The 25347-nt window shown below is 36.7% G+C and overlaps 1 protein-coding gene across 2 annotated transcripts in view; it reads left to right on the top strand.

The window, feature by feature from the left end:
* Nucleotides 1-25347, top strand: part of myo10 (myosin X) — a 442319-nt gene that overhangs the window by 300068 nt on the left and 116904 nt on the right. Inside the window, exons 5-10 of one of the 2 annotated variants that reach the window (XM_051928931.1) lie at nucleotides 9188-9322; nucleotides 15633-15757; nucleotides 16469-16482; nucleotides 16571-16655; nucleotides 20299-20402; nucleotides 23636-23765. In XM_051928931.1, the coding sequence (XP_051784891.1) occupies nucleotides 9188-9322; nucleotides 15633-15757; nucleotides 16469-16482; nucleotides 16571-16655; nucleotides 20299-20402; nucleotides 23636-23765 (593 nt within the window). Of the gene's footprint in view, nucleotides 1-9187; nucleotides 9323-15632; nucleotides 15758-16468; nucleotides 16483-16570; nucleotides 16656-20298; nucleotides 20403-23635; nucleotides 23766-25347 lie in introns of those variants that run through there. The other variant, XM_051928929.1, reaches the window with a different exon arrangement.

The raw sequence follows: 25347 nt of genomic DNA, 5'->3' as shown, positions 1-25347 counted from the left end.
TAATGCAGCGGAATCGAATTCAGCACTTCGTCACTGAGCCAATCAGCACACAGGAACTTAACTGCGTGCTCTTATTGGGTAGCTTCTCAGCCATCCACCAATAGCGTCCCTTGTATGAAATCAACTGGGCAAACCAACTGAGGAAGCATGTACCAGAAGTAAAGACCCATTGTCCGCAGAAACCCGCGAAGCAGCGAAAAATCTGCGTTATATATTTAGGTATGTGTACATATAAAATCCGCGATAGAGTGAAGCCGCGAAAGTCGAAGCGCGATATAGTGAGGGATTACTGTATATACAGTACACCCTCAAAATTCGCAGGGGTTACATTCCTAGAAAAACCGCGAATTTTGGATGTGGTTAAAAAAATGCCTATTTTCATAGTTTAAACCCTATATGCCCACAAAACACTTTTAATTTAATTTCAAACTCAGCTTAATACATTACCTAAAAATAAAGAGTGTAAAGGTAAACCTGTATTCTATACTGCTATGTCTCCCGCAGTGCTAGAATACAAAATACCAATGTAAAATACCAATGTTACCGCTATTTGTACTGTAATTCATGCAAGTGCGTTTTCATTGCCAGAAGCCTTAGACGGTGCAGCTTGTTTCGTTGAACTGCCACATACTTGGGGTTAATGCATCCCTGGACGCCAAATACTTTTTTGCTGCACTTCATGCAAAGAGCATCACAATTACTGCTACACTGATCATTTTACACACTGCTAATGAACTGTAAAAACTATTTAAAAAACTACTGGAACAATATGTACAAAATGCACCTGACGCCATGGATGTAAATCACTGTGCCAACTGCGCTTAAACTGGCTGCACGCAAGCAGACAGAGGTAAGCGCTGATGCTTACAGGCTAGTCTTAGTGCAGCTTGGGTCACAGAATTGCACACAAACACAGGAGATTGTAGAGACCTGAACTTTATTCAAACACTTCAAACAAACATGTCTCTTTCAGAAGTAAAAGGTGCTCAGCATGCAGTTAGTTAATGATTACACAATAGACAAACATCATAGGAGAATGTCTGGGGGAGGAGAGAGAAAGAAAGCAATCAGCCAAAAAGGACAGGTACGTTCAGGCTTTTAAGTAAGCTTAGCACGAGAAGAAGGTGACTTATTTATTGTTATGGTGGAGATTCCAGCCTTGACCTGACGCACACACAAACAGAGACAAAAACAAATAAAACCGGTAATCAAACAGCAAATAAAGAATGTAATGAAAACACATGAAATAAGAAAACAACAATACCACCCCTGTTCCCCTTATGGCGATTACACATTAAATACAACAAACCACAAACAAAACACACACAGTAAATCATGAAAAAGTTGGTGAAAAATGGCAACGGATGAAATGTAATGATGGAAATAGATAGTCCAGAGATCCGCACGTTGAATGGGAATGTACAGGTAGTCCTGCCGGTAGTTCTTGAAATGGCGAAGACGGGTGGACGGGTTCAGGAGCGCTCATTTCTTTGCAGAATGGCCATGAATCCACTTACAGTCCTCATGTACACAGGCAGACGGCAGACAATCCAGATGCACGAAATGATCAAGGACAAAATTAATAAGTACAGGTAACCCAACAGAAGGCAGACAGACAAGACAGTAACTTGAAACACAAATTACAAAAACTTTTTTTTTTTTTTTTTTGCTTTTGGTCACTTGGCCCCCTTTTTAAAAGCCGCGCTGACCTCCTTTGACCTCAACAGCCCCAGCACCCTCAGGAGAAGATCAATCAAAGCCACTGCTGGGAGTTGCAGTTTCAAATTCTATTGGCTACATTCACCATCCCAAGTTGCGGTTTTCTCTACAGCTGCTTCCTGTTCTCTCTACAGTACAGTATTGCCACGAAAAAAGTCATAAAAATTGCGGAGGATATTTGCGGTTTCCGCTAACAATTATTAGTTAGGTTCTAAGGAAAAATCCGCGAATGACTGAGACCGCGACTTTGCGGGGTTGTACTGTGTGTGTGTGTGTGTGTGTATATATATTATATATATATATATATATATATATATATATATATAGATATATATATATATATATATATATATAGATATATATATATATATATATATATATACACACAGTACTGTGCAAAAGTTGTAGGCAGGTGTGAAAAAATGCTGTAAACAAGGAATGCTTTCAGAAATATAAATAATGATTGTTTATTGTTATCAATTTACAAAATGCAAAGTGAGCGAACAAAAGAAAAATCTAAACCAAATCAATATTTGGTGTTACTACCTTTTGCCTTCAAACCAGCATCAATTCATAGGTACACTTGCACAAAGTCAGGGATTTTGTAGGATTATAGTCAGGTGTATGATCAACCAATTATACCAAACAGGTGCTAATGATCATCAATGTCACACGTAGGTTGAAACACAGTCATTAACTGAAACAGAAACAGCTGTGTAGGAGGCTTAAAACTGGGTGAGGAACAGCCAAACTCTGCTACCAAGGTGAGGTTGTGGAAGACAGTTTCATGTCATGGCAAGATTGAGCACAACAACAAGACACAAGGTAGTTATATTGCATCAGCAAGGTCTCTCCCAGACAAAGATTTCAAAGCAGACTGGGGTTTCAAGATGTGCTGTTGAAGCTCTTTTGAAGAAGCACAAAGAAACTGGCAATGTTGAGGATCGTAGACGCAGTGGTCCGCCAAGGAACCTTAGTGCAGCAGTTGAAAGACACATCAAGCTTGCTACCCTTCGAAATCGGAAGATGTCCAGCAGTGCCATCAGCTCAGAACTGGCAGAAACCAGTGGGACCCAGGTATACCCATCTACTGTCCGGAGAAGTCTGGCCAAATGTGGTCTTCATGGAAGAGTTGCAGCCAAAAAGCCATACCTCCGACGTGGAAACAAGGCCAAGCGACTCAAGTATGCACGAAAACATAGGAACTGGGGTGCAGAAAAATGGCAGCAGGTGCTCTGGACTGATGAGTCAATATTTGAAATATTTGGCTGTAGCAGAAGGCAGTTTGTTTGTCGAAGGGCTGGAGAGTGGTACAATAATGAGTGTCTGCAGGCAACAGTGAAGCATGGTGGAGGTTCCTTGAACGTTTGGGGCTGCATTTCTGCAAATGGAGTTGAAGATTTGGTCAGGATTAATGGTGTTCTCAATGCTGAGAAATACAGGCAGATACTTATCCATCATGCAATACCATCAGGGAGGCGTATGATTGGCCCCAAATTTATTCTGCAGCAGGACAATGACCCCAAACATACAGCCAAAGTCATTAAGAACTATCTTCAGCGTAAAGAAGAACAAGAAGTCCTGGAAGTGATGGTATGGCCCCCACAGAGCCCTGATCTCAACATCACCGAGTGTATCTGGGATTATATGAAGAGACAGAAGGATGTGAGGAAGCGTACATCCACAGAAGATCTGTGGTTAGTTCTGCAAGATGTTTGGAACAACCTACCAGCCGAGTTCCTTCAAAAACTGTGTGCAAGTGTACCTAGAAGAATTGATGCTGTTTTGAAGGCCAAGGGTGGTCACACCAAATACTGATTTGATTTAGATTTCTCTTTTGGTCATTCACTGCATTTTGTTGATTGATGAAAATAAATGATTAACACTTCCATTTTTGAAAGCATTCTTTGTTTACAGCATTTTTTCACACCTGCCTAAAACTTTTGCACAGTACTGTATATACACACATATACACATACCTATATACACAGTATCTCACAAAAGTGAGTACACCCCTCACATTTTTTAAAATATTTTATTATATATTTTCATGGGACAACACTGAAGATATGACACTTTGATACAATGTAGTCAGTATACAGCTTGTAGAACAGTGTAAATTTGCTGTCCCCTCAAAATAACTCCACACACAGCCATTAATGTCTATTAACAGCTGGCAACAAAAGTGAGTAATAAAATATTTACAAAAATGTGAGGGATGTACTTACATTTGTGAGATTCTATGTGTGTGTGTGTGTGTGTGTATATATATATATATATATATATATATCTATACATATTAATAAAAGGCAAAGCCCTCACTGACTGACTGACTGACTCACTCACTCACTCACTCACTCATCACTAATTCTCGAACTTCCTGTGTAGGTGGAAGGCTGAAATTTGGCAGGCTCATTCCTTACAGCTTACTTACAAAAGTTAGGCAGGTTTCATTTCGAAATTCTATGTGTAATGGTCATAACTGGAACCTGTTTTTTGTCACTGACTGACTGACTGACTCACTCACTCACTCATCACTAATTCTCGAACTTCCCGTGTAGGTGGAAGGCTGAAATTTGGCAGGCTCATTCCTTACAGCTTACTTACAAAAGTTAGGCAGGTTTCATTTCGAAATTCTACGTGTAATGGTCATAACTGGAACCTGTTTTTTGTCCATATACTCTAATGGAGGAGGTGGAGTCACGTATCGCGTCATCATGCCTCCTACGTAATCACGTGAACTAAAAACAAGGAAGAGATTTACAGCACGAGTCAAACGCGGGAACGAAGGTAAATGACGTTAATTTTTGAGTGTCTTTTAATACTGTGTAAGCATACATATTAACACATGTGCAATTAAACGTGTGCATTTACGGGGTGATTTCTCAGGTTTAAAAGCTCGCCTTTTATTAAAAAGGTAAATGCAAACTGTTTTCATTCTGAAGGGCACAAACCATGTTAGATTTCAGATGTTAAACGCGCAAAAATGTTGGTACACCAGATAAATAAGCGCAACATATTATCAGTTGTATTGTATGCTTACAATACATATAGAAATGTGTTACTCATTAACTAATATTATGGGATGGTGTTTTTCGACTCGCGCCTTGATTTAAACGATTGCATTTCTTGGTGGGTTTGCGTAGCTTATTGTCAATATCTTTACACCTCTTTTTAAGACTTAATTTAAAAAGGTTTTCTTTTCTTCTTAATTAAAATTTAAAAGCAATACTTCACCTCTGCGAAGCCCCTCTATCGCTGACTTTCGAGGTTCGATTACCGTAAGCGATTGCAGTCAGTGTGTACGCCTGATGAGCCAAGAAGAAGGGGGAAACACGTGTCGCGTACTCTTTGCATTATTTGACAGTAAACTATTTTCAATCATTCTATGATCTGCTTCTCACAACTGAAGGCACCGTGGCTGATGTTACCTGACTTGCTGGCCAACCATAAGCGTTACCTGGTAGGTAACCAGCCACTCACTTCACTCCCTTACGGGAATCGAACCTTGGAGGTTTTCTTTTCTTCTTAATTAAAATTTAAAAGCAATACTTCACCGCTGCGAAGCCCCTCTAGCGCTGACGTCCGAGGTTCGATTACCGTAAGCGAGTGCAGTGAGTGTGTACGCCTGATGAGCCAAGAATAAGGGGGAAAGACATGTCGCGTACTCTTTGCATTATTTGACAGTAAACTATTTTCAACCATTCTATGATCTGCTTCTCACAACTGATGGCACCTTGGCTGATGTTACCTCACTTGCTGGCCAACCAATAAGCGTTACCTGGTAGGTAACCAGCCACTTACTTCACTCCCTTACGGGAATCGAACCTCGGACGTCAGCGCTACAGGCAAAGCCCCTAAAATTGCGCCACGGCGTGTGGTTCGTTTATTTGACAACATGTAGATCGGGGTAATTACATTCACGGCATTCGTAGTCTGATTCACAATCTGATTGTATGGGTGGTTACCTACCAGGTAACGCTTATAGTTGGCCAGCAAGTCAGCTCGAAGTGATCACTCGAGTGAAGGCAGCTTCACAAAAAAACAGATCCTTAACAAACTGTTATTAGTATATTTTCCCTCAATCTAAAAAGGTTTTCTTTTCTTCTTAATAAAAATTTAAAAGCGGTACTTCGCCGGTGCGAAGTGCGTGGATTTGACCGACTGACACATACAGACATATTCATGAGTGCAGGTACTTCGGAAAGAAAGCACCGTGTAAACCTAAAGTTTAAATTAAGTTCATACACCTACAAAAGGTTGCCATTGATTTCAGGCAAGATTGCTTTTCTTCTGTACAACTATACGTTGCATTCTCAACAGTGTGCTTGCATGGCTTCGGATATAGATACATATATATGTATGTATGTCTATATATAAATATGTAAGCTTGTAAGTACTGCCTTACTTCTCTTTAAGAAAGGAAGATGTAATGATACTTGATTTAAACGATTCCATGTCTTCCTGGGTTTGCTTAGCTTATTGTCAATATCTTTACACCTTTTTTTAAGACTTATTGACTGAAACGGGCTTTCACGAAAAAAGTTAGGGCTTTGCTACAGGATACACCCTCTACAAGTTAAGCAAGTAAAAATAAAATATATATTTCTGTTTTATTTAAACCTTTTAAGTTCGTATGCATAGCCCCATTTGGCTGTTTAATTTTTTTTTTCTTTCTTCAGTAATATTTAATCTCCTTAAAGAAAAAGAACATATCCATTTTACTTTTTTTGTATCTCTTTAGTAATATTTTAGTGTAAAAGGATAACCAGTATTTAAACCTTTTATGTTACTTTATAAATTTATTTTACACAATGTTGAAAAATTAATAAAAAAGCTACATATCTTGGCAGCTGCTGCTTTCATTTTCAATGAAATGAAAAAACCTCTCCAAGAGAAAACATCAATGAAGAAACCCTCATTTATAAAAGTTTGCTGCAGATGACTTAACTGAAAATAAATGAATAGTTCCTATGTGTATAATACATATTTATCTATTTTACTTATGCCTTTATTCCAGCAACTTGCAACATCTGAGGTACAATTTGTTACATTACTTTTGTTTTTTGCAGCACAGGCAGGTGAAGTGACTTCCTCAGGGTCACACACTGGTGTCAGTACCAGGATTTGAACTGACAAGCTCCGGGTTTACTGAAATATTACTAAAGAAAGAAAAAAAACGAAAACGGGCAAATAGGGCTATGCATACAGATGTCCATCCATCCATTATCCAACCTGCTATATCCTAAATACAGGAGCCAATAAGTAGATATGTATGTGTGTATATATATATATATATATATATATATATATATATATATATATATAGATATAGATATGTAAATTTGTATATGTATATATATATATATATATATATGTATATGTGGATGTGTATATGTATATATATGTATATGTAGATATGTGTATATGTAGATATGTATATATATGTGTATATATATGTAGATGTGTAGATAAGTAAATATTTATGTATATATATATGTGTGTATATATATATATATATATATATATATATATATATATGTGTGTGTGTGTGTGTGTGTATATGTATGTGTGTATGTATGTATGTATGTGTATATGTATATGTGTGTGTATATATATGTTGATATGTGTATATATATATATGTATATATATGTGGATGTGTATATGTATATATATATGTAGATATGTGTATATGTAGATATGTATATATATATGTATATATGTATATGTATATATATGTTTATGTGTCTGTGTGTGTGTATATTATATATATATATAAAAGACAGCAACACTCATAACAATGACAACACAATTACATTGACAATCATGTTACGTTATTTTTAAAATGTTTCCTTTTCTTTTTCATAACCTCTTTAACACACTACTTCTCCGCTGCGAAGCGCGGGTATTTTGCTAGTATATATATATATATTAATGGAACAAAGTTCTCTTACTTGTGCATGTAGTGAAAGACAAGGTTTGGTGTAGCCACTCCATATACTTGTCAAAATGATGCAAAAAATAATAAGTCATTACAGACTGAGTTCAAAACAGAACTGAATTGATGGAGGCAAGATGACATTTATATAGGAGAGATGGAGGAAGTGATGTCATTATGGCCAGAAACGGAAGTGATGTCACTGCATTCAGTCAGGTGTTCTGCAGGGGAAAGAGAGTTAGTAATCACTACCACCCCCTGGTCTGTCTTGTATTTACCATTTTTCAAGCCTGTTAGCTCCCTCGTATGTGCATATCAGTAACACGAGGGGCCCCATCAGCCCAGACTCATCAGGTCGGGTGGCCCAAACTCAGTGCATCGGCGTTGCCATGCAGAAAGTCCTGCTGATGGACAAGCAAAAACTTGCAAGGCTGTAGATCCAAAAACCACTTTGTGACACATGGGTTTGACTCTTTGTGCATGGTCTGTAAACAGAGTGATCTCACTGCCTAGGAGATAATACCTAAGCTGTATAACCACCCAGTTGATCACCAGTGCTTCCTGCTCCACTGCTGCATACCTTGTTTACTGGTCTAGCAGTTTCTGGATCAGGAACATGACAGGGTGTTCCAACACCATTGACACTCTAGCTCAGTACGGCACCAAGACCTGTGTCTGAAGCATCTGCTTGGAGAATAAAAGTTAAATAATTTTACTCCATATTTTACCTTTTTCAGACCATTCTCTATAACCCCTAGAGATTGTTATGCATGAAAATCCCAGTAGATCAGCAGTTTCTGAAATACTCTGACTGACCTGTTTGGCACCAACAACCATGCCACATTCAATGTCACTTAAATCACCTTTCTTCCCCATTATGATCCTCAGTTTCAACTTCAGCAGGTCGGCATGACAATGTCTGCATGCCTAAATGAATTGAGTTGCTGTCATGTGATTTGCTGATTAGATATTTGTGTACCTCTGCTCCACAGTCTACAATTACAAATCAAACAATTCAGACATGATTAAATTGCACATTGCAGACTTTAGTTTAAGGGTATTTGTGTACATTTGGGTCACACCATGTAGAAATTACAACACTTTTTCTACATGGTAATCTTATTTCAGGGCTCCATCATGTTTGGGACATAGCAATGATAGGTAATATACATATTACAGCAGTCACATTTAGGTATTTTGTTGCTTTTCTCTTGCATGCAATGACTACTTGAAGTCTGTGATTCACAAACATCAGCAGGTGTCTCCTCTGTACTACTAGCATGCTGTCTTGTTCAGCTGATGGAATCCCATCTACCATAATGCCACAGGAAATAAACAGAGTCTTACTTTCCTTAATGGGAATTTACCAGCAGTCTGGAAGGTATATATTAATGTTGTCCTTAGTTAATTAGGAATGGCAAACTGTTGCTAACCTTTTTCAATACTTCTCCTTTTTACCTTTGAGTGGAAACATTACATTAAGTCATTATAATTAAGTCATCATGTAATCTGATTTCTTTTTTTTCTAGTGGAGAAAGTGGTGCTGGGAAGACAGAAAGTACAAAGCTTATTCTTAAGTTCCTGTCTGCTGCCAGTCAGAATTCATTAGATTTAACATGTAAGGAGAAAACCTTGCATGTGGAGCAAGCTTTGTTGGAAAGCAGGTATTTATTTTTAACAGTATTTAATAGAAATATGTAAAATATTGGACTGTTCTTTGTGCCCTTAGAATTTTGTTTTTAATGAGCTTTTGTTTGTTTTTTAAATATTTCTGTACATAACTTCATACCTGTAAGAGAAGTGATTAATGACAAATAATTAATTTTAAGATGTACGATGGATAGATCGATCACTCCCACTGCAAGTTGAGCCATAGCATTTGATCTATAGGTCCTACACATGGATACTCAAAAGATTAATTCACCATTTTTTAAACTTTCTTATTCAAATTAATGTGCTGTACAGTGCAAAGAATATAAAGAATGAATATATTTGTCTCGTGTCTGATTTTATGCATTTGTTTGTATTTAATAATCAATGTTAATTGATCATTAATCAAAACATATTAAATTGTAATGTCATGTCAGTCCAACCCGCTATATCCTTTCAAAGGTAAATTATCTAATATCTAATACCATATATGAAATAGTAATTGTTTTCTTGAACTGTTTATGCCAACTTTACCGACCATTTGTCATTCTAGATTTTTTTCTGTAGCTACACGTTTTCACAGAACCTCCACATCTCAGAATGTGATAGGTCTCTTTCTATTGCCTTGTGTTTTGGTATGTTTTGATGGTGCTATCAAGCAAGAAAGCCAATGACTGTACATTAAAGGCCTTAAATGTACCTTAAGATTATGAGAAATGTTGTGCGCCTGATTTGTATTTCTGTGTTAATTTATTCAGAATCTGTAAATTTGGCTTTAATTATACTTATTATGTTACTGAGTCTGATTTTTCCCACATTTTGGATACCTTGGTTTGATAGATGTTTTGTTTTAGACCAAGGTTGTTTGGCAACAAACACTAAATTGCTTTTGTTGTATAGGTGACGTTAACCATTTTTAATCAATCAATGTTTTTAAAAATGTAGAATTTGTTATGCAGGTTATTACCTTGCTAATTTTTCTTACCACACAGACTTGAATGATGATAACAATAATAATGAACTCTCTGACGCATAGCAGTATTTATAGTTAAAATATCTTTTGTAGATCACAAACATCTAACTGAATAATGACTTTCTTGCCAAATACTATACAAACCATGTTGTTGAAATGTTAGAATATTGCTTTTACATAAACACCTGGCCATTTCTTTCCTTATATCGTTTATATCAATTTTCCTTGTATCATTTTATTTCTTTCTTTATATCATTCTTGAGCTCCTTTATGTGTTGAGCGGTGGCCATTGTGATGATCATTACCTTAAGTTTGGACAGATCATTTTGATCTGAAATACCAAGCCCAGTTGGAGTTGGTGTTGCAGGTTCATGAGGGGTAGTTAACAGTACTGAAGGTAAGGCCATTTTCAGTTTCAATGAGCCTTCTGGAATCGCTCTCGGCTGGAGTGGATGCAGCTGTGTCGGGTCCCAGGAAGTCTGTGCTTTCGCCCATCTGTTCCAGGTCAGGCAGGCTGTACCTCGAGCATGAACTTGATGACTGTTTAGGCTTGGATGAAGCTTTGGCTGTCTTTTCCATTTCTTTCTGAGCCTTTTTTTCTGCCGCTCATGCTCCTATATGCTTACATATACTGTAATTGAGCCCCCTTGGATTGAGTAAATACAGGATACCTTGGGATGTTAAAAAATAGAGAAAAATAACACAGCTGCTAACAGAGTTCCATCTTAGACGTCCATCTCCCGTAACAGATGAGACCAACTGACCTGATGTACACTTTTAAGTCCTTTGATATCTAGTCTGTTTGGTCCACAAAACATTTTGATGGTGCCCTCAGATAAAAAAAGAAAATCAACACTTTTAAAAAACATTTGTTGTGTCAGACGACCAGCACCAACAAGTCAATAAACAAGTGGTTTCACCAACAAGAATAGACTAGAATAGACTTCTAACCAACTTTCTAATTAGAGTTTGAGTTCTGTGCCTTAGCTGGTCATGTGTTGCTCACTTTATATCATTTGTTTAGCTGCTGCTTTAAGAGGTCAGAGTATTAACAGGAAAATCAATTTAAAAATGCTCTTTTCTATTGGCATCAGTAACTGGTTACTAATGGAGAAAGTGGTTGGAAGAAAACCCTGCAGCCACAGTGGCCCTCTAGGATCAGAGTTTGACACCACTACTTTTAATGAAAACCCCACCCAACAATCAGTGTGTTTACATGTTTTATTAACCAGTTATTTTCAGAAACCTGTTTTCTAAAATGTAAACCCTTATTAGAGAAACCAGAATAACACATGTGGATTTCCCACGGTTATTTGGCTATGTAAAGTTAAAAGATTTTGTAGTCTTCACATGTTTATTACTCACTGTTCACTTCCTTAGCTTTACACATACTTTCAGCAGCCAGAATAGGAAGCATCCAAAAAATAAATTTCCTGAGGCAAATACTTGGCAGATCACATTTTTTCTTCTCCTAATGGAAGTAATCTGGCCCATTATTTCAGAAATTGCTACATTTTTGTTGATGAGCTGAACATACAGTTCTAAGCTTGGACACAAAATGTCAGGAGCAGTGTTGTTTATAACACGTTAAAAGTAACATGCTTTATGTTGTCTGATTACTTTTTAAAGTTGCCTCATTGAAGTAACAGTACCTGCATTATTCTTATCCCAGCTGCACAGCCAAGCAGAAAAGTGTGTGCTGAGTGCAACCTGGTAACAGAAACCTGTGAATAAAGTGTCAGTTTAGTTTTAATCCAACGATTTGCTATAGATGTGTTGAAACAGTGTTCATACTATGGTTTATCAGTGGCTCAGGTCGAGAATGTGAAAACGGGATGAATGTTATTTACTTCTCCACACATGAAGGACTAATTATCACAGGCTTCATGTTTGTTTTCGGATTCATGGTGGCCATTTTTTTTTAAATGTTTGGCCAAAGGAGAATACCAGAAGAGTATTTGGGCAAATGGAGGTTTTTAAGAGACTAGGTTTCTGCATTAATTGCAATACTTTCCTTATCTCAATTTTGTGTGTGCATGTAAACATACTAATTGGTATTTTCTTTCTTTATATGCTACTTGTCCCGTGTAGTTTGTGTGGATGTCTAAACAACATTTTAATCTATTTTCATGCTGAACTGAAATAACAAAGTTTCCTGATAAAATAGGTGTCTGTGGCAACAAATGGTGGATAACATCAAACTATATCAAAAATGTCCATGGACAGATTTTGCTTACAATGATTTTACTTACGTTTCATTATCTTTGTGTCAAGTCATCTAGTCATATGTTCACAACACTTGTATTTTTACTGAAAATGTTGTCAAAAAAGCCACTTCCGGAAACCAATTTTCTGAATGAAAAAGAAAGTGCATCTTAGCATTTAAACTGAAGACCTACTTCACTTTTCAGTTCATTTGTCAAGTTTCCAGCCCAGTAAAAACTTTATTCTTTGGCTAACGTTGCACTTCACTTGTTATGAACATTGTTCATTGAGAGATACTTTTAACTGAAGATTAAAAGTTAAAACATAATCCAGAAGAGAATAAGACTCGTTAAAACATAATCCAGAAGGGAATAAGACTCTTACTTGTACATATCCAAAGTGCTTCAACATGGAAAAAGTCAGTCAACCATGTAATTTTAATAGACTGCTTGCTAAATAATCTTGAATTACTCCAGTTTTGGATATTCATGTAAATTTAACAACGAGAGGCACGTCTACAATTCATATATCCTTTGTATTTTATGCTCTCCATCACGAGAAGTGGTTTATTTAACAATATTTTAATAAAACTGTATTTCGTGTTTATTTTGAGCACATAATTGGCTGACATGTGGATTGTGAAAAATGCGTTGGCTTGAGATGTTTTTCACAGATGTTTTTGATGTTGTTTGCTGTTGTCCTGTGTTGGTCACTATAGACACCAGTTCTATGAGAAGCTTTATCTCCGTTTTGCATAAAAACATCACATTCAAAAATGTTTCTTTACCATCGCTACAAACTTCATGTTGGGGAAAGTAACAGATAAAAAAAAAACTTTTTAAGCCAGCATACAAGAAAGAAATTTTTTCTGAATACCGTATATACTCATGTATAAGTCGGGCCGTATATACTCACGTATAAGTCGGGTCTTGAAACCTGACAGATCTATCATAAAATCAGACCACAACTTATACACCCGTTCAAAAATGCGACATTTAAATTTATTATTATTTTTTTTTTTTTTTACATCTTCTTGCCTCCTCCAATCTCGCATCAGTTTCTCAGATGCATCGAATTTTGTTGCAGCAGCGCAGTTACCAATTTCTTAAGCTACTTCCATGACGTTTAATTTAAAACCAGCTTCATGTTTTCTTCTGATTGAATGCTCTGTCAAAGATAAGGGATGCTGTTACGATAAAGGTGTATGAGGGTGTGAGATACAAAAAACACAAATCCGTGCAAACGTTGCGTCAGAATATTTCGGGTATTACCGTGTGGTCACGTAGGCACTATACATAGAAAAAAAAGGCAGTGTGCTCCATGGTTACTCTCAGGTGGGTGTTAGCATATCATAATCTCCTGGACCAATAGCATGAGTTTTCCGAATTCGACTTATACGGCCGACATTATAAAATACCAGAAATTATACGGTAAAATGAAGTCCTGACTTATCCGTGGGAGAACTTATCTTTGAGTATATATGGTAATAAAAAAGTTAACCTGTTTGAACTGTAAAACTTTTGAAGACACTGAAATGTGTTTGTGGTATATCAGTAGAAGAGTCAAAGAAAACTGTACTCCAAGTTGTATTTTACTAAACCATTCTAGATTTTGATAATACTATCAGTAAGGCTGGTCCTCCCTGCATGGAGTTTGCATGTTCTCTCCATGTCTGTGTAGGTTTTCTCTGGGCACTCTGGTTTCCTCCCTCAGTCCAAAGACATGCAGGTTAGGTGGATTGGCGATTCTAAATTGGCTCTAGTGTGTGGATGTGTGTGTGTCCTGCGGTGGGTTGGCGCCCTGCCCAGGATTGGTTCCTGCCTTGCACCCTGTGTTGACTGGGATGTCAGTAAGGTGTTTTCATTTTGTTGTTAGATGTTAATTGTGTGATACTGCAGAAAAACCTAAAAGGGATTCAGATGTAATCTAGCTATAGCAGGTCCAGTCTATGAATTTTGGTAATTGCTAGAGATGCTCTGATCAGCCGCCTATCCTGGCCAATTTTCATTAAAAAAAGACTCAATCAGTGAACGGTAAATTAGCCATGACATCACAAAAAAATGAACTTTTCAGCCCCTGCTTTTCCTAGGCCTTATGGTAATTTAGCCACAGTCCTCCTTTACGCAAGGTATTACAGTAATTGAGCCAGAGCACTTTTTTTTTTTTTTTTGCAGCGAACTTCCTGTAGTGTAAACAAACCAAGTCACGGCTTGTTTTATAAGAGGTCAAGAAACGATTGGAATATTAAAGTTTATGTTAAAGAAAGTGGAGTAATAAATTGAGAAAAAGGAGCTGGAGGAGTCAGTCATCCTGTGCAATTGGACAAACAGCAAGAAAAGCTACTTTAATGAAATCATACCTTTTTATTATGTCCTTTATATTAAAATGGACACCGTTTGAGTTTGGACAGCAAAGTTGTTTTAAGTGCAACATCTTACGTTTTTAATTAGGGAAAAAAATGATAAAGCGAATTTGAAATTGTTACTTAGTAAATAATGGCTTGTTAGCTTAACTTGTTAATCATTTTAGTTTTGTGTCTCCTTGATAAAGAAGTTACAAACATTTGATGTATTTGTGGCTTTGTTAAAGATTTGTGCAGTGTTTATTATTTGAAAAGTAAAAGTTTTTGGTGATACCGGGTACCATTTTTTTTCGATCCCACTTTGAAATGTGGGAGTTATTTCTGCTCCACCCTGTATCATAGTTTTAAAATTTGTTTGAAGGATGGATATCAAAAAATCTGTTTAGATGATAGGATGAATTTCGAAAAATCTTTTTTTTTTTTGCATTCCTGTTTAGATGATAGGATATGTTCGGAAGATGAATATTTGCAATTAATTTAGCATGTTCCAGATAAACAAGCCAAATAATGCATGCTACTTTTTGGAGAAATCTTCATAATTTGGTGTAGGTAAACACAAATTTTGTTTCAAAAAATAGGCTTGTTAAATTACAAATGATAAATTATGTGCTTGGCATGCTTTGTTGGAAGTAAACTATGTACTAAGTTTAGTATCGGATGTTCATGTTTTCATTGAAAGGCGTTTTTATTTTGTACTTTTTCAGTTTTTTTATTGTAAAATGTTAAGATTACTATTTTGATTTATACTATTTTCTCCATTTTGATTATTTTTGATTATTTATAGCCCAATAATGGAAGCTTTTGGGAATGCAAAAACAATTTACAACAACAACTCGAGCCGATTTGGGAAGTTCATGCAACTCAACTTTTGCCAGAAGGGTAACATTCAAGGTGGAAAAATAGTAGACTGTATCCTTTTTATCAATCTATATATACAATTGAATCTTGATCTCAATCAACAGTTTATACTCTAACATACACAACACAACTCCTAAATTGGACCATCGCAAGATTCACATCCTTAACTTAAAGTGAATATCACACAAAAAGTGTAATACTTATATTTATAAAAAAAAAAAAATTGAAGGATTGGTGGTAAATTATCAGTTAAATACCAGATCCATACTTTTCTAACATTTTGTCAGTAATGTATGCATTAGTACCCATATTTACTGTATTGCCTGGTAGCATTAAGAGTTTCAGTGTTGTTTCAAACAATAATATCAGCATCTAATGACAAAATGTGGTGTAGTGGTTAGCATTGCTCTCTCACATCTCTATGAATTCTCAGCTCATTTATTATGTTTAATGACTCAGACTGGTCCAATGTAAGTGAGATTAAGTGCCCTTTTAGCAAATTGGTATTTCATCCAAGATTAGTTTTTGTAACAGGGGTGAGCTTCCGCTACCCAGAAAACCTAAAACTGGATAACTGCTTTTGAAAATTATTGAATGGAGAGGTTTAGATCCAAAAGTGAATGTACTTTTTCATCTGTTGCGGTCTTTCATGAGTACATGTTTAAGTTTCTTTCACTGTTTTAGTTTGATGTGTTCCTTGGTTTCCAAAGCATGTGAATAAACTTAATTTGACTTTTGCCTTGACTGTGACTTCAACTGAAGATTTATTAGAAAAGGTAAGAAACTTTTCCTGGAGTATTAGTTTATTCTTACGAAACATGTATTCTTCATTTTAACTTTTATACTGATTGTATTTTCTTCTAGAACCGTGTTGTACGTCAGAATCCTGGTGAAAGGAACTATCATATTTTTTATGCACTGCTCGCAGGAGCAGAAGGGGAGTTAAAAGGTGAGAGCTTGAAAGTCATTTTTGAGTTGTACTTGGGATTAAAAGCTATGCACATGACCTAATAAAGGAAATACAAGTAAAATAAAACCAGCTTTATTTCCATCACTATTCCGGTTAATACTAGCAAACTCTGTGTAACATTTGAAAAGCTTTTCTATGCCATTTAAATGTTTTGCTATGTATAACCATTCTTCTTTAGCTGATTGGCCTCTTTATTAATGTAGCATGTCCAGAGGTATCTATTTTAAATGGGCAACATGTAATTAGGTCTGTATCCAGGATGTTGCTTGGATAATCTTTTTTGGGATAGCATTCATTTGTGATAGGTTCATGTTCTGTCTTCCTAAAGTAGCTCAGGCACAGCATTTGGGTCAGTTTTATTTTGCATTCATAATATACTCAGTAATGTGTTTTGGTTTGTCATGAATTAGCAGGAATTTAATCATTCAGGATCCAAAATAAAAGCAAGAAATGTTGCCTTAGATCAGGCTTTTAGCTTTTCTACATAGTTATCAGGATATATTCATAAATCAGTGTTTTAGCAGAGCAGCACATTTAAAAAAAAAAATTGAAAATAACAATTGCTAAAGTATTTTTCATTTATATGGGTTTATGCTAAGGCTAAAGTATTTTTCATTTATATGGGTTGATGCCAGCTTAGCATAAACACCCTCCTTTTCTGTTAGCCCATTAACCATGACCATTCATGTAACCATGCAGCTTTTTCTGTACAAACTTATTTTGAATAGCCCTGCAAACATCTGTTACACTTGGTTTATCTTGTAACATAAACTTATAATCCATATCACTAAAATTGCAGTTTTTTTGCATTTTTGTGTATCTATAATGATTCCTATTTGTCTAAGCTACAGTAGTCATGTACTACAAACTAATAACCACACAAACAATTCTTTCTTCAATTAAAGTACCATTAATTGCCTTGTATTGGCTCTTGGGTGTTGAATAATGGCTGTATCTCTTGATGACATCTTTTGAATGCCAGTTGCTAGCCAGAAGTTCAGTCTGTGCTTTGAAATCCCTTCTTAGCCAACTCACTAAAGCTGAAGTATTATTTGGAATTATATTTTTCATACCATAGATAATTTATAGTAACAGTTTTATCCTTTTTTATAAAATGCTGTAAAAAGTGCAAAGGCAAATATACCAATTTAAACTATCAATAAAAAACAAATATTGGATCACAATCCACACAACTAGCTGTAAACACCTACCAGTATCATCCAGCCCAGCATTCCACCAAATCCTGTTGACGAAAACAAAGGGTGGCCATTAAAGGATGTCTGAGCCCATCAGACTTGGAGGTAACACAAATAACCACAAGCAGGCCAATGAGAAGAAAAGAGGAAACAACAAGAATTAAGATGTTGGGAAGCAACAGTAATCACAGAACCTCCGTCCAGCCCAGAACTAGTTACACAATGGAGAGAAATTATCCAGTGCTAAGTGAATCTGCTTTGGCTAAATTCAGCTGTCAAGAATTTGAAAATGTTGCAAAGATGTTTAGACATTGTTTACAGTGCATCCGGAAAGTATTCACAGCACATCACTTTTTCCACATTTTGTTATGTTACAGACTTATTCCAAAATGGATTAAATTCATTTTTTTCCTCAGAATTCTACACACAACACCCCATAATGACAACGTGAAAAAAAGTTTGAGGATTTTGCAAATTTATTAAAAATAAAAAAAACTGAGAAATCACATGTACATAAGTATTCACAGCCTTTGCTCAATATCAATACTTTGTCAATGCACCTTTGGCAGCAATTACAGCCTCAAGTCTTTTTGAATATGATGCCACAAGCTTGGCACACCTATCCTTGGCCAGTTTCGCCCATTCCACTTTGCAGCACCTCTCAAGCTCTATCAGGTTGGATGGGAAGCATCGGTGCACAGCCATTTTAAGATCTCTCCAGAGATGTTCAATCGGATTCAAGTCTGGGCTCTGGCTGGGCCACTCAAGGACATTCACAGAGTTGTCCTGAAGCCACTCTTTTGATATCTTGGCTGTGTGCTTAGGGTCGTTGTCCTGCTGAAAGATGAACCGCCGCCACAGTCTGAGGTCAAGAGCACTCTGGAGCAGGTTTTCATCCAGGATGTCTCTGTACATTGCTGCAGTCATCTTTCCCTTTATCCTGACTAGTCTCCCAGTTCCTGCCGCTGAAAAACATCCCCACAGCATGATGCTGCCACCACCATGCTTCACTGTAGAAATGGTATTGGCCTGGTGATGAGCGGTGCCTGGTTTCCTCCAAACGTGACGCCTGGCATTCACACCAAAGAGTTCAATCTTTGTCTCATCAGACCAGAGAATTTTCTTTCTCATGGTCTGAGAGTCCTTCAGGTGCCTTTTGGCAAACTCCAGGCGGGCTGCCATGTGCCTTTTACTAAGGAGTGGCTTCCGTCTGGCCACTCTACCATACAGGCCTGATTGGTGGATTGCTGCAGAGATGGTAGTCCTTCTGGAAGGTTCTCCTCTCTCCACAGAGGACCTCTGGAGCTCTGACAGAGTGACCATCGGGTTCATGGTCATCTCCCTGACTAAGGCCGTTCTCCCCCGATAGCTCAGTTTAGATGGCCGGCCAGCTCTAGGAAGAGTTCTGGTGGTTTCGAACTTCTTCCACTTACGGATGATGGAGGCCACTGTGCTCATTGGGACCTTCAAAGCAGCAGAAATTTTTCTGTAACCTTCCCCAGATTTGTGCCTCGAGACAATCCTGTCTCAGAGGTCTACAGACAATTCCTTTGACTTCATGCTTGGTTTGTGCTCTGACATGAACTGTCAACTGTGGGACCTTATATAGACAGGTGTGTGCCTTTCCACATCATGTCCAATCAACTGAATTTACCACAGGTGGACTCCAATTAAGCTGCAGAAACATCTCAAGGATGATCAGGGGAAACAGGATGCACCTGAGCTCAATTTTGAGCTTCAAAACAAAGGCTGTGAATACTTATGTACATGCGCTTTCTCAATATTTTTATTTTTAATAAATTTGCAAAAATCTCAAGTAAACTTCTTTCACGTTGTCATTATGGGGTGTTGTGTGTAGAATTCTGAGGAAAAAAATGAATTTAATCCATTTTGGAATAAGGCTGTAACATAACAAAATGTGGAAAAAGTGATGCACTGTGAATACTTTCCAGATGCACTGTAGATCAGTGTTTGTCAACATTTATGGTCTTACTATCCAGATTTCCCTTTTTAAGTTTACTCAAGGCCCACAGTGGGCCCTCTTGAGAAAATGAGTGTGAATGTCAGTGAGGTGTCCCCTTTGATGAAATGAGTGTTAGTGTAGGTTTCAGGGTGTAGGGGGGTTAGGGTTCCCGTGCTGAAAAGTAAGTAAATGTCACAGTGGGTTTGTCCCTTGTGTTGTAAAGAATGTGAATGTCAGAGTAGTGCTCCCTTCAGCAGCTGAGTGCAAATGTAAGAGCGCAGATGTAGGGATATGCGACAAACTTTGTGCACCCAAATACAGAAACATGTGACCCAGTTTTTGAGAAACTTTGATTTAGATTGTTTGTTTTTTTATTGCTCTAAACTGGTGTAAAACTTTGACATTAATTGCAATTTCAAAAATATTCTTTACTAACTAAAAATATACATTTTGTACTTTTCAGATACATTTTATTTGTGTCATCCAGAAAATTATTATTACTTGAAGCAGTCTGGATGTACTGTGGATAGCACAATCAATGACAAGGAGACCTTCCAAGAAGTCATGGTACATTTTTTATACGCAGTATTATCATTTTTGTTTGTTTTCTTTTTTATAACTTTATCAAACTTCTTTTTATAAATATCATTGTTATTTTCATACTAGGAAGATCATCAGTGGGTAAAATGAAGCCACTGTGTTCAGTCTGTTGTCACTTTCTGGCTCCCAGGCAAACAACTGAAAATGTAAAACAATAATGCAACAAAGTTTTGCATGGTATGCTTCTTAATCATCCATCAGTGGTCTGCCCCAGTATATAAAGATACTTTGTGTTGCCATAACTTTTTCCAAAAAAAGTACAGCTAACTAGAGAATCACATCTCTTTGATATGAGAAGGGTTACTGTAATGTGAAACTTTAACAGACTTGGAACCTTGTTTCATGGTCCAGTCCACTTTTTTTTTTTGTTTGAACCACTTTTTTTCTTACATCATGGGTAAACTGCCATCGGTCCTAGACGTTCTCTGTGGCTGCAGGTTTTTGTTCCAACCCAGTTACTTAATTAGAAACCAGTCCCTTACAATAACAGATTTTATTTAAGTTATTGGCTTAACAATATTTTAACTCTGCAATGTCATTCAATTCTTACAGCATAGAATTTTTTTCCCTTTCCAAGGATATCATCCAAATGATTTGAAGCCTAAAACCGATGAGTAATTCTCAGTCATATATTTTTTCTCTTCAGTTTCAATCCCAAATACATATTAAACCAGAGAGTTTACCATGAATATACAGAAGTGTAAATGAAGTATGAAAATGTCATTTGAAGTAATAAGTGTTTTATCAACATTAATTGACTTCTTATTAGGCAACTGGATTGGAACAAAAACCTGCAGTCACTGCTGCCCTCCAGGGCTGACACCTGCTTTATATGGTTATAGGCCTGTGGCACTGACCTCTGAAATAAAAAAGTGATTTGAATGTCTGATTCTTCGGCATCTGATATCAACAATAAGACCAGACATGCAAGTCCAAGGCCAAATAATGCAAGAGAGTAGACATTAACATCATGTATGCAAAGGGCAGCAGCTTGTTGAACAAACTCCGTCAAATGTAAAAAAAATGCTAAGAAACCCAAGATAATTTGTTCATTAAAACTGGCATGTCCACAAGACTCTGTGACATGCCTTGGTTCAGAAAATTTGCTAACATGCTCTGTGGTGCACAAGTAAATGTCAAGTAGATTCAAAAAGTATTCAGACCCCTTTATTTTCTTTACACATTGTTTTGTTGATTTAATTTTAATTGGATAAATATGCCATTTTTGCCCACTGATTTCTCAACAACACAGTAACTCATAATGACAAAATGACAACATATTTTCAAAAGCTCTGCGAATGTTTAAAAATCAAAGACTGAAATCTGTCGTTCATATAAGTATTCAGAGCCTTTACTGTGGCACTCTAGATTGTGGTTGGGTGCATCCCATTTAACTGAACAGAGATACACAGGTGTGTTACATAGTTCATACTACATATCAGTTCAAAAGCCAAGCCATGAAATCCCAAGGAAAACTCTGTTGACCCCCACAATCAAATTGTAGTGAGGCATTCATCAGGTCAAGGATTGGAAACAACTTCTAAAGCTTTGAGTATTCCCAGGAGCATAGTGACCTCAATAATTGTAAAATGGGAACAACTTTAGAACCACCAGAACTCTTCCTAGAGTTGGCCGTCCAGACAAATTGTGTTACCGGGCAAGAAGGGCCTTGGTCAGGAAGTTTACCAAGAACCCAGTGATCACTATAACTTAGCTTGAATTCTACTGCTGAGATGGGAGAACTTGAAGGAAGGATGACCATCTCAGCAGCGCTCCATCAATCAGAAGTGCACAGTTGAGAAGCTAACTCTCGCATAGAGTTTGCCAAATTGCATTTAAAGAACTCTGTGAGTATGAGATAAAAGATTCTCTAGTCTGATGAGAGCAAAGTTGAACTCTTTGAGCAGACCTCCATGCACTGTGTCTGGCAGAGACAAGGCAGTAGCTTCTTGGCAGCACGGACAGGAAGACTGGTCAGAATTGAGGGAAAGAAGAATTCAACTTAATACAAAGAGGTCCTTGAAGAAAACCTACTCCAGACTACAAGACACCTCAGACTGGGATAATGGTTCATCTTTCAGAATGACAATGACTTGGAAATATACAGCATTGATAATGCTTGAGTGTCTTTGTGATAAGGCTCTGACTACTTGATTAGCTCATCCAAAGCTCAGATTTAAAGCACATTGAAAATGTGTGGAGAAACTTAAAGATGGCATTTTACAGGCACTTCTCATACAATCTAACGGAGTATGAGAGTATCTGCAAGAAAGAATAGGATAAATTCATAAATACAGGTGTGCAAAGCTTTTAGAGACTTGCCCAAGAAGAGTCCAAGCTGTAATTGCTGACAAAAGGGTTCTACAAAGTAACTAATTAAGGGCCTGAATACTTTCAGATTCCAATTTTTAATAAATTTGCAAACCTTTCAGATAACCTGTTTTCAATTTTGTTATTATGGGTTATTGAATGTAGATTGATGGACAAAAATGTCAATTTTTTTCCATTTAAAATTAAATCCACAATAAAGTGCGTAGAAACTGAAGGTATTTGAATACTTTCTGAATCCACTGTATGATGAGAATGTTGAAAAGTGAATTGTGTAATGGAGAAAGAAATATTCCTTTCCTTTGTTTTTGCAGTATTAGGCTACATCAGCCATTTTGTTGCTTTATTCTTGTTAAATTTGTATTGATAATTTCTATGCAAAAGTGCAGTTTCTTGCACAAATGATAAAAAAAAGAGGCATTTTATAAAATTGTTTATTTTCTGTATCTACATTTTTTTTGCTTGTTTTTAATGGGATATAGCTATACTGTAGGTTTCTACTAACATAAGACGTATTATTTCCAAGTCATCAAGTCTACAGTTCCCTCTGTTTGTAACTCAAAAGTATACTCCATAATATATCTTTAACCAATACTGTATTTACTAAAACTAAAACTGAAAGTAATGTACTGTGACTATAGTAAAGTGACTCTATAAATAGGAATATTTTGTGAAATAAAAACTGTACTTAAGACTAGAATTAAATTAATGAACAATTAAAACTAAACAGAATTTCCAAACAAGAATCAGAAATAACTTTAGTTTTGTTAAGTTTGAAGAATCAGAAATAATATTAGAAAAACTATTATAAAAAGACAAAACTATAATAACCTTGGATGGCACATATTTTTAAGATTCCTTTTTCCCTTCAGGCAGCCATGAAGACAATGCACTTTAGCACAGAGGACATCCATGATATTTTCAAGATTCTTGCTGGGATTCTACATTTAGGAAATATTGACTTTGTCACTGCTGGCGGGGCACAGATCTCTTCCAAATCAGGTGAATGTTCATTGACTAGTGATGTTATCATGAATGTATCGAATAAAACTTAATAAAAAAATTATCATATTATTGCAGAGATAGAGTAGCTACAGTTTTTGTTTTTCACTTTCAAAAGCTCTACTTGTGTAAAGATAAAAAGCATACGTTTTGCCTCAATTGCAAACTTTACCCTTATATCAGTGTACACTGGATGTAAATACAAATGCCTTTTTTAGGATCTCTCAAGGCAACCAGGAACATAAAAAACATATCTGCTGCCATTCCTCACTCCAACCCCCCTGTATATTTTAATTAATTTCACTACTCAGGAGTTACTGGGACTACAGAATGTCTGCAGATAACAAAACACATTATACTTCACCATTGTTTATAATGCAGTGTGAACCAGTGGGAACCTGATTTGTGGAAATGGCAGATACATTAGGTGGATCATCTAAGTCTGTAGTTGAATAGGCCTCAAGAGGTGCAATTTATTAAAGTCAATTAGTTTCCTTTCCAGTCTTTTATTACATTTGTTTGATGTAATATACTCACTTATAGAATCTGATATTCCAGAGTTCTCACTATTTGTACATGCAGAAAAGGCTGTAAACAGAGTTGAATGGGGATATCTATTTACCACACTGTACAAATTTGGGTTCTTAAAGTTTAAAGTTAATGAGCAGCAGAAATAGGTCATTAATTAAGGTAAGGGTTAGAATGAAAACCTGCAGCCATTGCGGCCCTCCTGGACTGGAGTTAGAGACCACTGACCTACATGCTCTCGGATTCCCAAATATGAAGCATGCTTACAAGAAACCCATTAGGTCTCTAAAGATAGTTATCAACAATAAATTGAGCGTAATTATTCTTTTGTGTTAATCTGGGGCAATAATAGTCTGAACATGCTGACTATTGGCATTATGTTTAAAGCAGTCTTAATTCTTTATTAGGGATGTAACGATACTGATACTGGTATCAGATTGTGGTCCGTTACAGTGCTCACTTACTCATTTGGTACTTGTAAAAATGCACCGATGCCTATAACTGATACATGCATGAGAGGGGAAAAAACAACTGAGAGTGGAAAATGCCTGCAATGGAAGTTTTCTTATAGTTAATGATGAAACCCAAAGCCTAGCAGACTGCAAACTGTGAAAGTAAGCATAAGAATGAGCACTGCAAAATTGAATTTGGCAGTGCACAACATCAGCCAATGATTCAGCAGATTCTAAAAAGCAAGAGAAAAAATGTCAAACTAACCTTCAGGCTGGGAAAATAACAGAAGCTCCTACTAAATATGTTGTTCTTCATGATCAAACACTTTTGATTGTTGATACTGTGGGATCTCTGTGCCTCCTGAGTGTGTTAGAACCCAAGTACAACATTCCAGGTCGTGCCCTCGTCACAGAGATCATCTTACTAAGGATGTAAGAGAGAGGTAAAAAGCATGTCTGTCAGCTTCGCCATTGACATTTGGAGCAGTGGTATTTGTCGAATGTCTATAATTACCTTAACAGTACAGTGGATAGATGAGAATTTTGCTCTCCAGTGGGTTATGCTGCATATAAAGAAGTTTTGAGGCCAGGCAATAGTAGAT

This window comes from Erpetoichthys calabaricus, chromosome 6, assembly GCF_900747795.2.
Source record: "Erpetoichthys calabaricus chromosome 6, fErpCal1.3, whole genome shotgun sequence".
In the NCBI taxonomy this organism is placed as follows: Eukaryota; Metazoa; Chordata; class Cladistia; order Polypteriformes; family Polypteridae; genus Erpetoichthys; species Erpetoichthys calabaricus.
Note: the sequence above shows the minus strand (reverse complement) of the source record. Positions and strands in the feature narration are given on the sequence as shown.